The 19,625-nt window shown below is 40.2% G+C and overlaps 1 protein-coding gene across 1 annotated transcript in view; it reads left to right on the top strand.

Annotated features, from left to right (window-relative positions):
- Positions 1-19,042, top strand: part of samd10b (sterile alpha motif domain containing 10b) — a 55,691-nt gene extending 36,649 nt beyond the window's left edge. Inside the window, exons 3-5 of the mRNA XM_072366936.1 lie at positions 1,801-1,969; positions 10,129-10,269; positions 17,682-19,042. Coding sequence (XP_072223037.1) covers positions 1,801-1,969; positions 10,129-10,269; positions 17,682-17,704 — 333 coding nt within the window. The 3' untranslated portion in view covers positions 17,705-19,042. The remainder of the gene's footprint in view (positions 1-1,800; positions 1,970-10,128; positions 10,270-17,681) is intronic.
- The last annotated feature ends 583 nt before the right edge of the window (positions 19,043-19,625 follow it).

Here is a 19,625-nt window from a genome sequence, read left to right as displayed (position 1 = left end):
GCCCAGTTCAAAATAGCTTTTCTTCTAAAACAAGAGCTCTATTGTTATGAAGGTCCTCTCAGGTCACACATTTGTGTTTGGTCCTGAGGGCACAAACAGCACGTCATTTTGTCTTTGACTTGATTTGGATGAAAACTAATTTGTCCTATTAAATTTGCCCTGCAAATTGATCGTCTAAGCTTCTGCTCACTTGAATATTCGCTCAACTGGATCAACACGAAGTCTGTAAAGATGATAAGGAATAAAATGGTAGGCTTGCAGCCTCAATCAGAGAGCAGTTATGGCCATCCAAAGATGAGGGAACAATTTTACCCTCTCTTGCTCACACTCAATCATACACAGAAGAGACCATTACTGCACCTCTCCCAATTCAATCTGAATTAATGATTGAGTTGAGCTGTAAATTAGGGGTATCAAAATGGCCTCTGCACTCAATTTGGTCGGGGGTAGAAGTATGTTTGTTAGAAAACAAGCAAACACACCAAAGTGGAGAAATGGAGTAATTTTCAATTAAGGCCTATAAAGCAGACCACTTTTAGTGGAGTCGCCCAAACTCGATAGGGTTGATTTGTGCTTTAATGGACAGAAGGAGATCTCATTACAGCAGCTGGCAAAGATGGAAATAGTTATGAACTTCTTTGGCTTATTAAGATGTGGAGGTGTTCTGCAGGCTGGACTTTATGACATTAATGGGAATGTAACAGCAGGAGTATGTGCATGTTGCATTAGTGTGCATGACATTTCAGCATGCATAATCCTATTAAATACAGTTGGTTATGGAGTGGCACATTTGGCAGCAGTTGTGTGTTTTTCTGTTGAAAACAAGCCAAAGTCCTTTGTTGTAGAGTTGGCTCAGACTGTCCATGAATGAATTAATTGGACATGAGAGTAAGTCACCCCAGAGAGTGTGGAGGGGACAGGGTGATGTGTGGGTTATCTGCCATATCAACTGGTTGGGACTGTATTAATGTCCCTATTTACTCCATCCACACAACAATAAGTGTGCTGCTGACAAGTGACAACGTCCGGGGTTCAGAGGTAGGCGTGTGAAGGAAGAAAAATGAAGAAGAGAGACGCACTGATGTAAATGAAAGATAAAAATGGCACATATAACACTGAAGCTGTGCTGTTAATGAAGGAACTGGTGTCAGGCACAATGACCTCAGGAGAAAGACCACACCAGCAGTGCAGATAGCAGTCTTACATCTGTCCCTCTGCTTCAGGTAAGTCAGGTGAAAAACTGGCTGCTCATTTAATTCAAAAGTAGCATCTGTTAGCCCGTTCAGTGCCTACAAGCCGTTAAACCTCGTGTTCACCAATGATTTCAGCTACATTCAGGCTTATCGTGTCATTTTTCTCTGAAAAGAGAGAAATTAACCCCGACAAATTGAAAGTAGTGAAGTCAGAAATGCATTTTTGGTTTGTATGAGAGGAAAAATCACTGCATTCTTTGCAGTAATGTGCCAGCATTCGGTGAACCTCTGTTACATAAGGCTATTTGCTCTCCTCTCATTTTTTAATTGTGGCTTACTAGAAATACCGAAGGGATTTTATTTCCAAACTGCAGCATTAGAATGCATCATCCCTGCTATCTTCATATTAATGAAAAAACCCTGCTTGGTGCACATTTAAGTAAGCAAAGTGCAATTACATGTCTATCTAGAGATAAGCAATAAAAAAAGCAATGCTTCAAATTACTCTCCAGCAGAAAATTAAAGTCAAACATGTTGGTTTTGTCTTGATAATATCTTGAAAAGGATGGATGCAAAACAATGTAACATGTCTTCTTCTGTGTTTTAGCTGCGTCCAGGTGAAGCCTTCACCGTTTATCACACTAGTCCAACACTGTCCAGTCTGTCCAAACCTGTGGTGCTGTGGACTCAACAAGATGTCTGCAAGTGGCTTAAGAAACACTGTCCTCACAACTACCTGACCTATGTAGAGGCCTTCTCCCACCACGCCATCACAGGTACACTGCACAGCACTGACAGATGCTCGCACATTCAGCATGGTTGGTTATGTACTTCATCCTTTGAGTTTAACTGATGATTTTAACCGGTTCTGCTGTTAAATGACCACTTTAACACATACTGTTAGCCTGCATCGCTAACAAAGCGAACATTTAGTGAACAATGTGGTCGCTGTTTGGTGATATTCTCTCTTTCATGTTTAATCAGAGAAAACCTTCATCAGGCTTGTATTCATTACCTGAATAAAAAGCATTTTATCAATAAAGTTGGGAAAACTAACTTATTTGATATTTGTTCATTTTATCTTTATTTAGTGATTGATAATGAGTTTTGGTCTGTGATTCCAAGTTATTTTGGCTGTTCACCCTCTTTAAGTGCTTAGTTTAGCAGTAGTATTGCACTTTTTTTCTTTATGTTAATCCTTACACCTTGTTCACTGACCTTTTATTCCTTTAAAAACAAAAATATGTTTATGTTCAACTGGACAAAGACACACACGTTTCACTGCTTAGTGTCTTTTACTCAAAACAGGTTTATACTCAAATTTCTGCACATGAGATTTAAAAGGCACCCGTGTTCGGTGAAGCCATGAGTGCAGCTTATTTTTGGAAAGAGGCAAAGCTGAATAAAAAGTGTCGGGTTATCCTAGTTCAAACAACACACTGCACACAAGTGCTCACACACAGAAAAACACACGAGAACATGCGTACAAACCGTGAACGTGCGTTTCTTCACACACATGCACAGCTTTGACAGAGCAGACGGTCGAGCAGTTTCTTTTTAGCGTCTCGCAGAGAACAGATTGCTGTTTTGTGCCGTAGGGTCAGCCACCACTCGGCTACATTTGCATGCACACATACACACAGTTACTTAGAAACACATGCTGTACTTACACACTGGCTTCAGGGTGAACAATGCTTCCACTGTCAAAGCTGCAGCTCTGATCTGATCATTTTTATTTATGTATTCTCAAACTGGGAGAGTGAGAGGAAGGCTCTGATCTAATTTACTTGCTGATGTCCAGCTGGATTTCATTTGGCCGCGGTTTTCAGCTCCTGGGTTTTCTTGTGCTAATGTTGTCTGAATACGTTTCTTTGTTGTTTATTTTTATAATCGTCATCAAATATTTAGATCAATAAAGGTTCTACGTCCAAATTTCCTGCCTTTTTCAATGGATGTTGGATTTCACCAACAGCTCAGAAATAGATTCAGTCTCTGAATCATGTTAGTTCAGTGACCCAAAAGTCCTCAGTTTGATTGTCAGAGCAGCATTACAGTGGAGTAAGCTGCCTCGGGACAATGATGTAGCTTCTGCCGTGTCTCTTGCTCTTACACTGTGTGTGTGTTTAAAAATGTATGCTATCTTTTGTTGTATGTTAGTAAACTGACTTTTGAGTTTCCCATCACAACCACATAAATAAACTGGAAGAAGTTGCTTCCTCTTTATGTTGAACACTCAGGCTGCAACTAACGACTATTTTGATAGTCGACTACTCATCGATTATTGAAACTATTAATCGACGAATCGGTGAATTACTAATAAAAATAATTCAAAACTCAAAAAGGATACATTCAAGCCGTATTATATCTTGACTTTTAACAATAACTAAAAATGCTAAGACGGCTGGCTGTAACGCACCAACAGTCAAATCAATACCAAAAAGTGAACAAGCGAAAAAGAATACAGCCTGGTTGTAACTTTAGACTGTGAAGTTGAATGATACAATTTTAATGTTGCACTTTAATGTTAAAAGCCAAGACAACTCCGCTTATTTAGCTTGCAGGCTACGCTAACAAGTTAAATATCTAAATACCATGGTGAGACCTCATCTCCCAGAGCTCCAACCTGCTTCCTCTTCAAATGTTCATGCATGACAGACGTGCTCCATGAGGTCGGCTTTACAAAACTTGCAGGTAATCTGTTTTTTTTTTCTGGGTGTTGAGGGTGAAATGCTTCCAGACCCTGGACACTTTTGGACGAGAGTCCGCAGCCATTTCACTATGTTTCTACAGGTCACCTTCTGCTATTATTTACCGTAACGAGCATTCTCTAAGCAGAGATAGGTAGGAAATGAGATGACTCACTCCGTACGAAAAATGATGTTCAGCTCGACAGCTTGAAAAAGACGTGTGATGACGTAAACGACAATTAGATATGTCGGCGACTAATTATGTTATCGATTTTTGTCGACAACGTCGACTAATCGTTGCACCATTATTGAACACAAGGTCTCAAAACTGCCTCCATTTTTTTCAGTTTTGCAGAGTTTTGTCAAAATGAATATTTCACATTATCATTATCATTTTTTATTACATTAATTTCACCAATGCATGTCCTACTTATTTTGCAGTGTAAGAATTTGTGTTTGATTTGTGTAGCCCCGGTTCCAAAAATGCTACATGCTGTGTAAGATGTAAATGAAAACAAAATGCAAGGATTTTAAAATCTTTTTGAAACTGGACCTGTAAATATATGATGCAAGAAGCCAGTAGCCTAAGATCTAATGGTAAATATTGGTCCTACCAGACTACCACAACTTCCACTTTGCATTTCTTCCTTCTAAATGCAGAGCAGAGATCTGAAAATGCCCATCATCTCTGTAGGAGAACGATGATATGCATGCGATTTGGGGACAGAAGCCAGAATTTTCCTGTCCATTAAAAATCTAATCTGAATCCAGTTGAGCTCTCACAGTAATGGCTCCTGATGGCATGCCTTGGAAACACACCTGAGGGCAGATACAAAAAAGATGCATACACAGAAAAATCATTAACCCACAAACTAATTTATAAAGCAAGATTGTTTGGTGGGAATGTGCCCCTCGAACATTCCTCAGATTACGCCTACACACATTGGTGAAGCAGTTCAACCCAAATATAGTGAAGTGGAAATGGGAAAAAGAGTATTTATTATAAAAACAAAATAGGCAATTTCACTTGAATAGTAAAGAGTATAGATTATGTTTCTGATTGTATTTCTGGTGTGTGTTTCTAATATCCTCTTATTTAATTATGGGTGCTGTAAATAAGAGCCCTGCATCACAGTCGTACATAAGGATGGCAGTGGAAGACCCTGCTAATGTGGTTTGAGGTTGGTTCAGCCACAATAGTGACTCGTGCCCTGGTTTTTGCTTCCAGAGATTCTATGAGAAAACACCCAACAAACTGCCACGATTAGTCGATGAGTCACGATTATGTTTTTTTTTTTTTTTTTCAAACTTTGTTTTTCTCTTAAAACTGCTGCGGCACCTTCCACTGCTGCATCTGCGTTTCTGTCCTAATGTCGTAATGTCACAGGAAGTTAAACCATTCGGGCTCTGGTATCATGGCTACCCGGCAACAGACCTCAAAAGTGTGGGAGCATTTTAAGAAAACTTAAAAAAGACAAATGTGTGCAATGCAATATCTGCAAGGCAGACTTTGCCTTCCACAGCAGCACAACAACGATGCACGAGCACCTGAAAAGGAAGCATGTTGTTGTGGCTGATTGTGAAGAGGGACCGTCGTCTTGGTAAGCTAACTAGCTAGTTAGCTGCTTAAATTAGCGTAAACAGAGGGTTAACTTGCTACTTACTCATGTTGATAGCTATAAACGTTAACATTAGCGATGACGATTTGATTAATTAGCATTAGTACACATATTTCATGTGTTTTCTGTAACGTTATAACAGTGACGTGTTTGAATAGGAATGCTAATGTTTTCTAACGTTATGTTTCAGTGCTAAAAACGTATGTTCATCTTCAATGGACGGCTTTGTTACAAAGCTAGCTACATGCACACCTCAGCAAGCAAATGTCCTGACTGAGTCCATAGTGAACATGTTGGTGTTATATTTGAGTCAGTGAGACCAAAACTTTTTGTGAATAATTCCTTAGTTTCAGGTGCCTATCTCAAGCTAATGATGGTTATATAAGAGCAGCTGCATTCTGGTGCGATAATGTTTTACATTCAATATACGTATGATCCGATTAGTCGACTAATCGAAAAAAATAATCGGTGATTAGTCGACGATTAAAATAATCATTTGTGACAGCCCTACAACAAACCACGCTCCATCTGTACTAAATCAAGGGAAATGATTAAATATGCATACTTCTACCTTAAACTGCACAGTTTTAGTTATGAAACTACACACTTCATCTGTCTCATGCTGTTTTATTTAGTGCATTTCTTTCAAACTACATTTTGTCCTCGTAATGGTAAAAAAATTTTTTAAAAAGTGCTAATGTTCACTTGATCTGCATGTATGAAGTCAATAAACTGATACCTGCTGGCCTCAGCTCATGTACTGTTACTTTCTCATGGCATGACTGCAAGCTTCACGGATTGCATTTACAGACAGAGATCTAATCACAAAGCTGGGTAGACCACCTTCAGATGTGGACTTACAGACATGATTGCATTCTGCCTACTACTGACTTTAATATTCTGTTCTCCTTTCAAGATATAGTGGGTGGGAAATGTGAACGACAGATAGTGTAAATGGGATGCAGGTATAATTTAGCGACTATAAAGGGGGCTATAATCTGGTAAATAAATAAATAATGAATAAAGTGATTAGCAAACGTGGCTACAGAGATGCACATGACCTTCGGTGCTTCCATGTGTAGAAGCTAGCAGCATTGTAATAGTTTGTGTTAGCCTTTAGGGTCTTTACCTTCCTCCCTTCTGGATTGGTTTTTCAGACTGCTTTAAGAGTCATTATTGTCCTAGCCAAAGCAGAGCTCTTTCCCATTTGCCCGCAGACATTGTTAATAAGCTATTTACTTTGAAGCCAAATTGAGAAAAGCGATCTCCATTGGAACAGCTTTTGTTTTTGTGTCTCTTTTCTCCTTTTGACAGCATACTTTCCCTATCTGCAGGCAATTATTAGAAGCTGTATTAAGTCTGTCTGAGGGGAATTGATTTGAGCTCTATTCATCTGCTTTGTCTTATTTGTACACACACACACAGATACAGAGTGAGGGCAGGGGTTTTTAGGACAAGCTGGTTCTGCTGTTAGCAAGCACACTCGAGAAGGCTTTTGTGGAGATGGGGTGAAGAGGTTGACAAGTGTGTACGCACAGACAGAGTAAAAAAAGAACTGGAAATGTGCAGAAAATAAATAGAAAATTATTATTGTTGTGTCCTCAACACCAACCAAAGGAAAGACAGACACAGAGAGCACCTGGGCTCAAATAATCGCTTTAAACAGCATGTGCGTACAAAGGCATACGCAGCACCCACACACCAATCATTGAACCATTATAAAAGCTAACTGGTTTGTCATGGCTTTGTCTCTCAGGGAGTGGCGCTCCATCCCATCAAAAGAAACTATTGTCTGTATTGTTTCTGCCCGTCTGGCTTTAAAGCAAGTACTGGTTGGCAGTTGTGTCTTCATTTCAAAGAGCTATGACATGTGAAGGGAGTCATAATTATGGCTGCTTTTTGATATAGTATTCAGTAACCTGTAGGCTCCTTCATTCAACTTTAACAAAACATTGTTAAAAAGTATTATTTCATCATGCCCAAAGATTACATGATGCACTAAATGTCTAACTATTTTTCAATCTGAAGTCCTGTTTCAGTTCAGAGGGGGAAAAAAAAGCACATGTGTAGTGGAATTTTTGAATTACAAAACAGTAAGATTAAAATAGACCTCTCCAGTTTGATTTGTGAGAGAGCATCGATTGGCTGATGAGTCAGTGGAGTCTCAGCTGAAACCACAGAAAAACAGTACAGAAGTCCTCGAGGGGAGACGGATGGAAGCAAACTATGCTGTTTAATCAAAGCAGAACCCCAAATATTCGTATCAGTTTAGCTGTGCTGATGATGTTGAGGATGATATGTGACGAGGCATGTTACATTTTTCTTTCCAGATGGTTTTAGTGGCACTTAGCCCAAGTGTTGGACCAGTGTGAGTCATGACATGCATACCATCAAACACACTAAGCTGTTCTCCACCATAAAGCTTGTCTTATGAATTATCACTCCCGACTCTTTATTAAGGGAATCTACTTATATTTGATGGACTTAAAGGCCGGAGGACAAAAGGCTCGAGCTCTCGTTTAATTTCCTTGTCTCTGCTCTTCCCCTGTGTAATTCCTTTTCCTCCTCTCTTCTTGCACTCAAACCACAGACTTGCTTACGAGCTGCGCTGAGTAAATATAGGAACAATAAACCGACTTTAATTTATGTGAGAGATGCATGTATAACAAGTACGTGTACAACACATACATACATAAATAATTCTGCAGGAGCTGTCAGCTGAACATTGCAATGATTAAAGACAAAAAAGGAAGACAGAAATGCAAATGATGTGCTAATGTTTGGATCAAGTAAATATCAATGAGTGGAATGATATGGAGAGAGAGCTGCATGAAGGATGGGTCTAATTACGCTTTGGGTGTCGTGAAGAGCTGCTGCAGGTATGATGGATTCCTCCTCTTTCTGCACCAGTGAAGGACACACTGTAGCTCATCCAGCAACAATACTCTGTTTGCATGTCTGCACCTCCTCACATACAAGTCCTTCACACTGTCTGTGTGAGTGCAGCTTGGTTGTAAAGGCTGTTTACTGTAGGTAATGGTATGTTAAATGTGTGCGTCCCGAGGGTCAATTGCCGAACTCTGTAATAAAACCTCAGAAAACAGGCAGTGTGAATAAACTACTCTGTGCCAGCCTGTTTACTATCGCTTACTGGGGGCTGCAGAGCTCAGTGTGAACTCAACACCTGAGCCATTTATGTAAATTAAGCTGTAAATCTACAAGCTCAGCATGCACTGACATTGTAAATATCCATGTCTATTTGCAGAAACTTTCTTCTACACAATCCACATGCAGAAAGCTAAATGTTCTGCAGAAGGATCATTTCCACGAAGGCGTGTTATGAGCCTGGAGACTTTCTTCACCCTTAGGTGACTGTTTTTTCAAAGGATGTAGCAGTCATTTATCTTTTATTATCTTATATTTAATCTTTTCTGGTCCTCATCTGTATAGTTGAATTAATGGCAACAGCAATATGCCAAGAAAATATGAATTTACCATTGATGGCAATTTAAGTAGCCATTTTTTTTTTAAATTGCCAAACTAGCTTAACTTAACATTGTAGCTCTACAACATTTTTAGAACCAAAAAATGCCACTTAGTAACAACACAAAACTGTTTGCCCACAGTAGCTTCCCTGAAGATGGCCAGTTTCTCCTCGTTTTCAGCTTCAGACACCTGAGCACTTGCACAACATATGCTCACTGCTCATGCAGCACTTTTCTGTCTGCCACTGTAGATGCAAACCTTAATGGGTCAATTAGTCCTAATTAATGTAAAAGCACATTTTTTTCTTATTTCAAAACAAGTCCTTGTCTTTTAGAAACTGACAGCACAACAGCAGAGATGCAGAATGATGAGACTGAATAATAAGTCCATTTAAGATTCAAACTTTGAGTTGAAATTTGATGGTAAGGAGAGAGTCACGGTGGGCTTGTGGGTGAAAGAACCAGAGGCTAAGAGCTTCAGACTGCAGGCCGATGAAGTAGGAAGGGGGTGTAATGGGTCGAAATGAAGAGGCGGATCTGAGTGTACAATTTGGTGTGTAAATTTGAAAGAATACAGAATAATTCAGAGGAGCAAAGAGGCAAAAAGCTGAATCCAATAAAACATTCAAACATTCAACTCATGAGAAGAAATAAGGCAGCAGGGAAACAGTTGGGACATTCATGCTTTGCAAGATGTCTTTGCTCAGAAGTTTGAAGACAATCTGGCAAGGAACAAAGAAAACCACGGAGTTTTAATACAAAGTGAGTTAAGACTGATTAAGCACAAGAGTGAAACATCTACTTACTGAACACAGATGTTATTTTAAATTGTCATGCAAGACAACATCTGGGACGATGTGTATTTTGTGTGTGCATGTGTTCTAGCTGTGAAGCCATTGGTGCACGCAGCATTTGAGTCCAACCAAACGCACGAAAATATGTTTTTTTGGTGGCAATTACTCTACTGACAAGACAGCAACATTAGTTTATTATGAAACGTTTCTCTTTTTCACCATTTGTCTGACTGAGAACTCATTTAAAGAGTCTAAATCAAATTTCTCAGCTCCTTTATTTATACTCTTTAAAGATGGATATGTTTAAAAATCCCAGAGGAAACTAAACCCACTCACATCCTCTCTGGCAGGACGGGCATTACTGCGTCTGAATGGGGAGAAGCTGGAGAGGATGGGAATCGTTCAGGAGACTCTGAGGCAGGAGGTCCTCCAACAAGTCCTCCAGCTGCAGGTCAGAGAGGAGGTTCGCAACTTGCAGCTCCTGAGCAGAAGTAAGTGATCACGTAGTTTTCTGTTTGTGTTTGTGTGCTTTGTGCGTTTATTTGTTTGAGAAAGGGAACGATGAGGAGAAACAGTCGGACATGGATTTTTGTTGAACTGAGAGAAGTTGGAGAGCGTTCATGCTAGCTGCTATACTTGGAATTGGACGCCCATGTGCAGTTGTTTGTGGCTTTGTGGTTGTATTGAACTCTTGATTTACTACACTGCCAGTCATTGCACACCTGGGTTCACTTGATGGGGCTTATTCCGTGGAAACATGCATTTTGTTGTGGTGATTGTTGTCGGTTGGTGCTTTCTGTTGGGCTTCGATTGCCATGACACAGTAAACTGAATGAGGAACTCAATTTTTGCTCCAATATTTCGGGGTTATTCTTTATCTTTCACCTTTTGCAAATACTGCTGATCAGATGATACAAGGTACATTTTTATTTGTTTTTATTTAGAGCCAAATGCACGAGCATTCACTGCTTCATTCAGGCACCGTGATCTTTAAGCCCATGACATATATTAACTTACAGCAGGAACCTTGTTGAGCACAAGCCTCAAATGAGATGCACACTGCAGCATTTAAGGTGAATTGTGAATTCTTTAGTGGTTTCCAGTGTACTTCTGCTAAATTGTTTGGATGTTTTAGAGCGTAACTAAGAGCGTAATAATTCTGCAAACTTTACAAAAATTGCACAACTATTGTAGATTTCTCTGCATTTTACACAGGTGCTCTTCACTGAAAATGAGGATTTTATTCAGTCGGGCTGAGCAATGAAATTGTTTTGCTGTCAGCTGATCGTTATGAGCTGATGGTGCACATAATCTGCAGTTACTTTCATACAATTATAAATAGAATAAGGGGTCTTTATTCTTTGTAAGCTCACAGGCTTGCTCTCTGATCATGCTTGCTGCTGATGTTGTTACAGTTTGGTTTGGCACTGATAAGATAACATTGGGCCCTGATCAGGCCCATATTGCCCATTTGACTGCATTATCTGGGTGGGTATTTTGTCTCAACTGTTGTTGTTGTACAGACATGCGTGGTTGTCAGATCTTTTCCTCCAGCCCAACAATGCGGTCGGCACTGATGATTTCACTCAAACATCTCAGTTACTGGAGGATTGATGGTCTCGGAGGGGACTATAAGGCTGTGTGGGACTGTGTCAGAAAATATTTTTATGGGTTCTGACTGGTAACTCAGATGATATGTGTGGAGAGGCAGTGGGACTGAGAAATGGAGCGATGAGAGCAAGAAGCAAGAAAAAAGAGAGACTCAAACGGTAGTTAATGCACATTAAGGTTTCGCAGTCCTAGTACTTCACCCCACCAACTTTTCTCCCTGAACGATTTTCCTAATACGCTTACAATTCTGGTGCGATTTAGTGGGGCCGTCATACCACCTGTCAGGCCTGATTCATCTCCAATGGATTTACCAAAAATTAAATATTGATCTCACAATAACTTTTGAAACGAGGACGAAAACACAGTGATGCAGCTGAAATCTGATGTGAGTTTGTCTGCGATCTGAGCTGTGACAACCATAACTAGGGTTTAAATTATTCATGTCTGGAGTGTAAAATGCTCTCTTCAGTGATTCTTTCACAAGCAATAAGGGCTCCAGCTCCTCCTGACAGATAACATGCAACACCGATTTGTTACACACCATTTATAGGACGTTTGCTAAAAAAGATGAGAGGAGATGGAAGCTTTTCAGACCATTCAAATTTTCCACTGTTTATGTTCAGAATCACCTTAAAATAGCTGAAGTCATTTTTTCTTCAATAAAACACACATTATTACAAAAATAACAAAGCAAAAACAAGTTGTAGGAGTTTTTTGTAAACTTACTTGATGAGTAATATTCGGCATATGCTGTTTTCTCACAAGGTGACAATGTTTCCTGAAGTCTTAATTAAATATACATAAACTTAATTAAAAGCAGCTCTGATTGCTTCCACTGGTATACACCTCTATTTAAGCGGATAATTTCATTTTGGGGTGTTCACGCATGCTGCTGATGCTCTTGCTGTTTGGTTTTCTTTATTATTCCTGCCCCCACGGGCTGCTATGACGTTAGTGCTGACAGATATGTCCATTAACCATCTGGGATCTGGAGATGTCTCTTCAGGTCCCAAAGCTGTGCACCGAAGCAGAAATTTTGGGAGAGCTCCATAACCCCGCAGCACTGATAAGATAACAAAGATGGAGAAGGGTTTGAGGAAGACCACTGATCTGGAACCAGTGAGCCAGTCCTTTCCATTTGCTCCTGACTTTCAGATGATGTTTGAAATTGTAAACCATTTATCAGTCTATTCAAAAGCACTTTGTTTACACAAAGCATTCTCCGCCATTACCTGCTTTGACCTGGTCAGCCAGAACCAGTGGCCACAACAGGGAACCTCAGAAAGTGGATTTGTCTCAGCATCTTGCAAGAAAACACATGAAAAGAAAAGGATTTATCAGACATGCCCGCTCGTACGTGTTTCTCAGATGAGTGGTCGGAGAGAGACCGACTTTAGAAAGATGTAGGCTTCTGTGCTTTTGGGTACTTTCAAAGCAACAGAAATGCTAGATTATCCTTTCCCTTATTCGAGATTAAAGAAGCTTTATTTATCCTGAGAGAAACTGCTGTGCAACAGTTACAATACAAAGTGGGAAAGTAATAAAATGGAAATTAAAAAAAAAAGCTAACATAAGATAACAAAGTAGCTGAATACAACACAATTAACGAATTCCCGTTTGTAGGTAGGTGTTAACCGAAGGTCTATACAACACACAGCCCTGTGCAGTGCGCAGTGTTAGCAGCCTCAATGAAATATAATGTATGCAAACAGGTGATTTGGATAAAGTGCCATTTAGGCCTCAGGAGGCAGTGCTTCCACTGACCTCTCGTGACCCGAGGTCGATGAGTTAAACAGTCTGATGGCCACAGGCAGAAAGGACTTCCTCTGGCGCTCCGTCTAACACACGGTGGACCGAGTCTGTTGCTGAAGGTGCTTCTGTGCGAGGTAAGCACCTGGTGGAGAGGCTGAGTGTTGTCCAGGATGCAGTTTACCCAGCATCCTCCTCTCAGACATCACCAATAAAGAGCCCAGCTGGACCCCCAGGACAGAGCCAGCCTTCCTCATGATCTTGTTGATCTTGTTGGCGTCTGATGCCCTCAACCTGCTGCCCCAGCACACCAAACCAAAGAAGATTAGTGCCTTTCCACATTCCTGTTTCACGGGCCTACGGGGACTTCTCTCAGCCTCATCGTTTGTTTTTACGCTGACATATTGTGTACATAATCGCCTTAGAAACCTTTTGTCCACTTTCATTGGAATCATTTCAACAAAATACTAAAAAACTACTTTATTAATCAGTTCAATCATATGGTGGCGAACTGATCAGCAAAATTAAGTGTATTAAATAAGTTTAAAACATCTGAGCTGCACTGTATTTATGAAGGGGATAGAAAAGGAAGACTGAAGTGCACAAAAGGAGGACAGCTGCGGCTGGAGGTGACATTTTTAGCAGACAGAAAAATACTGGGGAGGAAATTCACTCATCGCTGAGACGTAAAGAAATTAGACTGGTCAAGAGGTTAATGGATGGACTTGGGCAGGGACAGAAAAGTTGTTCTGACAGTTCTTTTATTTCATGGTTATGTGCCTGTATTTAGCAGCAGGCTCCCTTGCTCAAAGCGCTGAAATATCATTTCACACTCAGAACAAAATTACATTACTTCTGTTGCAAATTATTGTCGATGGTGTTCGTCTCCACACAGTGAGTAAGGCAGTAGAAATTGAGTGAATCAACCAAAAAGCTGTCTGTGACTGAAAGGGATTGATAGCGATTGTGTTATGAAGTCCATACAGTAGGGAGAATCGAAAGCTGCATTTACAGATTATCTCTGCGCTTTGCTGGTGTTTTGATCAGTAAATGAAAGGATTTAACAACAGAATGAAATTTCTAATAGAAATCTTCTATTAAAGGAGCCCCCCAACAACACCTGGTCTATTTTTTCAGGACATAATAACTGAGGCCGATAGGCCTGATAATCAGAGACTTGACTATCAGTCCATTCTTCTGTGTTTTGTTATAGCGTTTAGAGTCAAACATTAAGAACTGCTGTGTACGTGGACAACATTTCACAGCTTTGCTGTAGCTTCATACGTTCAACCAGTGCCCATTCACTTATCCATTCACCATCAACCAATCATTGTACAGTTACGCCACCGAAGCTTCCCCTCGTGCTGGGAACGCTCCTCCTCTAAAGTATGAGCCGAAAAAATAATAAAAGAGGAGCTCTATTAGTTAGAATTGGCTGCTGTTCCTGTGCAGAGACAAAAAAAAAAAGAGGGGGAACAGCCTCCAGTAGTTAGAGAACTATGAAAAGGTTATTGCAGCCCATGGGTGCATATTCTATTAAAATTTTGGTGGAGGCAGTAAATATGAAAGATTTCTTCCTGTGCTGTCATTTAAATCCTCAGGTTTTCTCCCTGACTTTGACTCATCCACTTCTCTCATGGAATCAAAGCAAAGTGTCTCTTAGACTGGACCTAAGGTCATTTCCAGACACAGACCTACCACCACACTAGTCAGCATAAGACTTCTGTCCTTGAGTTTCTACAGTTCTAAATGTTGAAGATGTTAAAGATATTTCATGTGTCTCTGTCACCAGACTGCAGCCCAGCAGATGTACTGTGTCAGTGTCTGGAGGAAATAAACACCTGGATGAGAGAGAATTTTCTACAATTAAATGAAGACAAAACTGATATCATTCTGTTTGGTAGCAATGAGAAGAGGGTCAGCGTTGGTGAATATCGGGCCCTTACAATCACTGACCAAGTTGGTAACCTTGGAGTGTTGATAGACTCAGATCTGACTTTCAGCAGCCACATCAAAGCTGTCACCAAGGTTTTCTCTCCCAGGAAGACCAGAAAAAACTCATCCATGCATTCATCTCCAGTAGACTCCATCACTGTAATGGTCTTTTAACTGGACTTCCCAAAAAGAGCATTAAACATCTGCAGCTCATCCAGAATGCTGCTGCTGGAGTTTTAACCAGGACTAAGAGATCTGAACACATCACACCAGTTTTAAAATCTTTACACTGGATTCCAGTCAGTCACAGAATAGATTTTAAAAGCCTACTGATGGTTTACAAATCCCAGAATCTGTGATATGTTCAGAGAATCTAAACCAGCAGAGCTCTGAGATCCAAGGACTCAGGTCAGCTGGTCCAGTCCAGAGTCCAGACTAAACCTGGAGAAGCAGCATTTAGCTGTTATGCTGCAAACAAGTGGAACAAACTGCCAGAGGAGATTAAACTGTCACCAAATGTAGACATTTTTAAATCCAGGTTAAAAACATTTCCTTTCTCATGTGTCTATGCATGAAGTCTGCATGATATCTTTTAACTTATCCAGACTGTTGCTTGTTTTTAATCATTTTAATTAATTTTAATAGTTTTATTGGTTTCTTTTATGTATTCTTAATGCTTTTTCCACTCCTCACTGTAATGCTTTTAATTTATGTAAAGCACTTTGAATTGTTTTGTACTTGTTTTACATGTTTTACTTGGATAATTACTGGTAATACCACTAATTAGATTAATCTAATTAGTGGTATTACAGCTCATTTTTCACTCCTGACTCTCACAGGGTTCCTCCACATCTGGAGACTAATGAAACCAATACAAATTATTGTGCTGTGTAAAAAAAAACAGTAAAAAAAGTAAACAGATGGTAGTGATCCCTAAAACTCTGCAGTCTTTTTCATCCTTCACCTTGGTAACCATGGATATGTTGCATTCTGGTCTGATAAATTGTATTCCAACAGTTCATGGTGAAAATATGTTCAACATATTTTTCAGGCGATTCGTCTTCCACGAGGAGTTTGATATTAGATTGTTGCTGACAAAGTTTGGGAATGCACTTTAACTTAATCAAAAACAAACTTTATGCAGCTACTTTCTGAAAAACTTTTGAAACTCAGACACAGCAATCCTCTCACAGTTGCTTACATCTGTGAGAGGATTGCGTTTACATCTATGGCTGGATGCTGTATACATTCTAACACTCGAGGAGTCTCTTGTTTATCTCCTCCTGTGCCTAACCCTGACTTTTTTTGTGCATGATTATTGCATTTGAATTTTCAGACCCTAGACTTTGTGTTTTCATTGCTTTTAGAGGAATGGGATGTTTATTTAAGTCAGTCAGTGAAAGGTGAGGCTGATGTCTTCCATCGCCTGGAGGGATCGTAACATCTGGAAACCTTCGGCAGTGAATATTCAGATCAGAGCCAAGTCTGAGATCTGCTATCCTTCTTCTGCTTAGCCGCTGGTTGTTTGTGTATCTTTATAGGAAACTGTCAGTGCCTCCTTCCTCGACAGCAAATCAAATTTTCATCAAAGTCAGTCTGTTTCTTTTTTTCTGAAGCCATCTGCCATGTGCCAAAATCTTAACTAATTAGGAAAAGCTGATGATGTTGCAAACAACCTCACCAGAACACCTGATCCTGTTCCACCACGAAAAGGCATGTTGTAGCGCTGCAGTTGCTATGGGAGACCGTGTTGGTAACCTTCTAGTTCTGAATCAATTCTGTGATGTTGCCCATCCTTGCAGAGCATCACTCAAGAGCTCCACGTGGTGCCTGCCAGCTGAACTATAGATCTGAATTATAATATGAAAGAAACTCCGAACATGTCAGACAAAGAAGAAGGAGGAATGTGTCATTGCTCAGAACAAATCCTGCCTTCTTGCTGTTTATCCCCCGTTCTTCACCCGCCTCTCCTCCTCTGCTGCACCTAGGCTTTGACAACTCCATAAGGAGCTCGTTTAAAAGAATGTCTATCAGAGGGCAGCTCCACTTTTTTTCTGTGCAAGCATCTCGTCACATGGCTCTCCATTCTGGTCCTCTGTCGCCTCCCAGTTCAGGTTCACTTCAGTGCCAAGTTGCATCTGTCTGTGTCTAGTAACAGGTGGTCCATCTTCCTTGGCTATCAGGAGAGGAGGGCTTAGTGCTAAAATACCAGCAGACTGGGAGAGGAAAGTCTGTTTTCCCACTGACACTTGAGACATTTCAGGATGGAAGGAACTGGCTGGTTTCCAGGGAGACCGCTTGATTGCATCTGTTGTCTCAAAAAAGAAAGCAAGAGATAATGGCATAAAGAAAAAAAGACTTTGTATTGATAGTATGTTTATATCAAATTGTCTTGAGGATCTTGCATTAGAGGCTTAGCACACAGGAGTTTGTGGTACATAAACAGTCATACAAGTCGTGAGAAATGTATTTTTTACTGTCAGTCAGGGTTATAAAGTTCACAATGTGGGAACAATCGATTCCTGGTCTTTAACCTCTGCTTTCTGTGCCCATGTGAAGCCTAATTATGCACTGCCTCTCTCCTCTCTCTTCTCCCCCTTCTCTGCAGCCTCCTTTGGAAATTTCTCTTAGCTCATCCCTGGATCTGTTTGGCAGCCCTTCCCCTCGTCCCCTGTCACAATACGTCTCTAGGAGCCACAGAAGAGCTGCTGTCCTCAGATATGTGAACAGAGAATCGACCAGTGAAAGGGGAAAGGATGAGCCTGTAGGCTACATGCCAGCTGGTCTGGAGGATTCTCATTCAACACGGCCAATCTGCTTTACAGACACTTAGACTGAGACGAAGCTCTGTTCAGGGCAGGGATACCCACTGTAACATAATGATGCAATGAAAGATTCACTATCCTAGTGACGATTTAGACCTGGCGCTGGCTCGATCATTGCAAATCTCCTCTTGGTTTCCTGCCTCATTGGGAATGCGACTGAATTGGCAGCTTTAGCAGAAACTTGGGTATGTTTCTTGAGTGATTCATAATTCTTTGAATTATTGTGCAAGCACAGATTTACATGCAGTGTTACTATTTGGACATTGGATTTAAAGCAAAAGAAATATTAATTTAACTGTCTGAATGTCATTCCCACAATAAATCTTTTGTATTGTGACTTATCTGCAGTATGTCAGTGAGAAATTACACGTATAACTATAAATATATACATACATACAGTATGTGCGTGGTAGAGTAAAATACACTTAAATCTGTGTATACTGTAGCAATACTGTAGTCTTTTAAGAATTAAAGGGATCAAGGTGGCCCCCAGAGTCAATGACTGACTTGTTATGCTTGATAAAGCAATAATTCATATGGTGATAGATGAAGAGGATGAAGAAATATCTAGTTTGTATTGAAATCATTTTTCTCAAGTTGGGAGTGTCTGTAAAGGAAACTACTTTGTATGTGCAACTGTATACTTTGTCATCTGTCACACAGGGATGCAAGAAGAAAGGACAAGCCTCTGAGGAGTTATGTCCTGTTTCTGTCCCTGATGTGACACTGAAGTTTCAGATGCTCAGAAATCAAAATAGACAACTATGACAGCTACCCAAATGCAGGTCTCTGAAAGTGACTCAAAGCAGCAGCAGACAGCTTTGTATGATGATGATGTTGTGCCACATGAATAATAAAGTAATTAAACACACTTCCCACAAACAAAACCTACCCATCTAACGTCCTTCCATCTGTCTCTTGACAAGGCGTCTTTGGGTAATGTGAGTAACCGACTGTTAAAAGGGAGAAAGCGCGCTGTGTTTATTTTAGATCACCTGATGTACTGTAAATGTCTTCGCTTTTGGTTTACACTGACTGATGATTGATGAAGTGATTGACATGCAAACAAGGACAGCTATAAGATATTTGTCTGCTTCACAGATACTAAGGCATATGTATGTATGGTATAATGAAATCTGTCTTTTTTCAATAAACTGATTGACAATAAGTGCTGTTTTTTTTGGGGGTGTCGGGGTTGACAAAACTTGAGTGTTATAGTATAGAAATGTGAAAACATGACACCAAAATAACCAAAGCAAGTGATCAGAAATGCAATAAATGAACAAAATGTTTGCACACAGCCACGTCTTAAATTTGCAGCTCATTAAATGGAGTCAGTGAGGGATGACGTTTGTGTCGTTTGTGACTATTTTAGAAAGGAACAAATTATCAACTTAAAGGGAGATATTGGAGGTGCATGGGGTAAGAATTTAAAACTTGTCACCATGGCTTTCCTAAATGATTACGTACACATATAAATCTCATAGTGATCGGGTTTCAAAGCATGCGAAAGACCTCATATTTTCTCTTGAGCAGTTCAATCTCAGACTGCAGGTTTACTTGTGATTCCTGGAGTTTCCCAAAGTAAATGTGAGGTGGAGCCTTTAGCTATCAAGCTCCTCTCCTGTGGAAGCAGCTCCCAGCTTGGATTTAGGAGGCAGACACCCTCTCCACCTTTAGGATTGGGCTTTAAAATGTTCTTTTGGATAAAGCCTACAGTTAGGGGT

The sequence above is a fragment of the Leuresthes tenuis genome, unplaced genomic scaffold (assembly GCF_036924035.1).
Source record: "Leuresthes tenuis unplaced genomic scaffold, fLeuTen1.0.hap1 SCAF_16, whole genome shotgun sequence".
In the NCBI taxonomy this organism is placed as follows: Eukaryota; Metazoa; Chordata; class Actinopteri; order Atheriniformes; family Atherinopsidae; genus Leuresthes; species Leuresthes tenuis.
The sequence above is the reverse complement of the archived record's forward strand: the minus strand, read 5'-3'. Positions and strand labels throughout refer to the sequence as shown.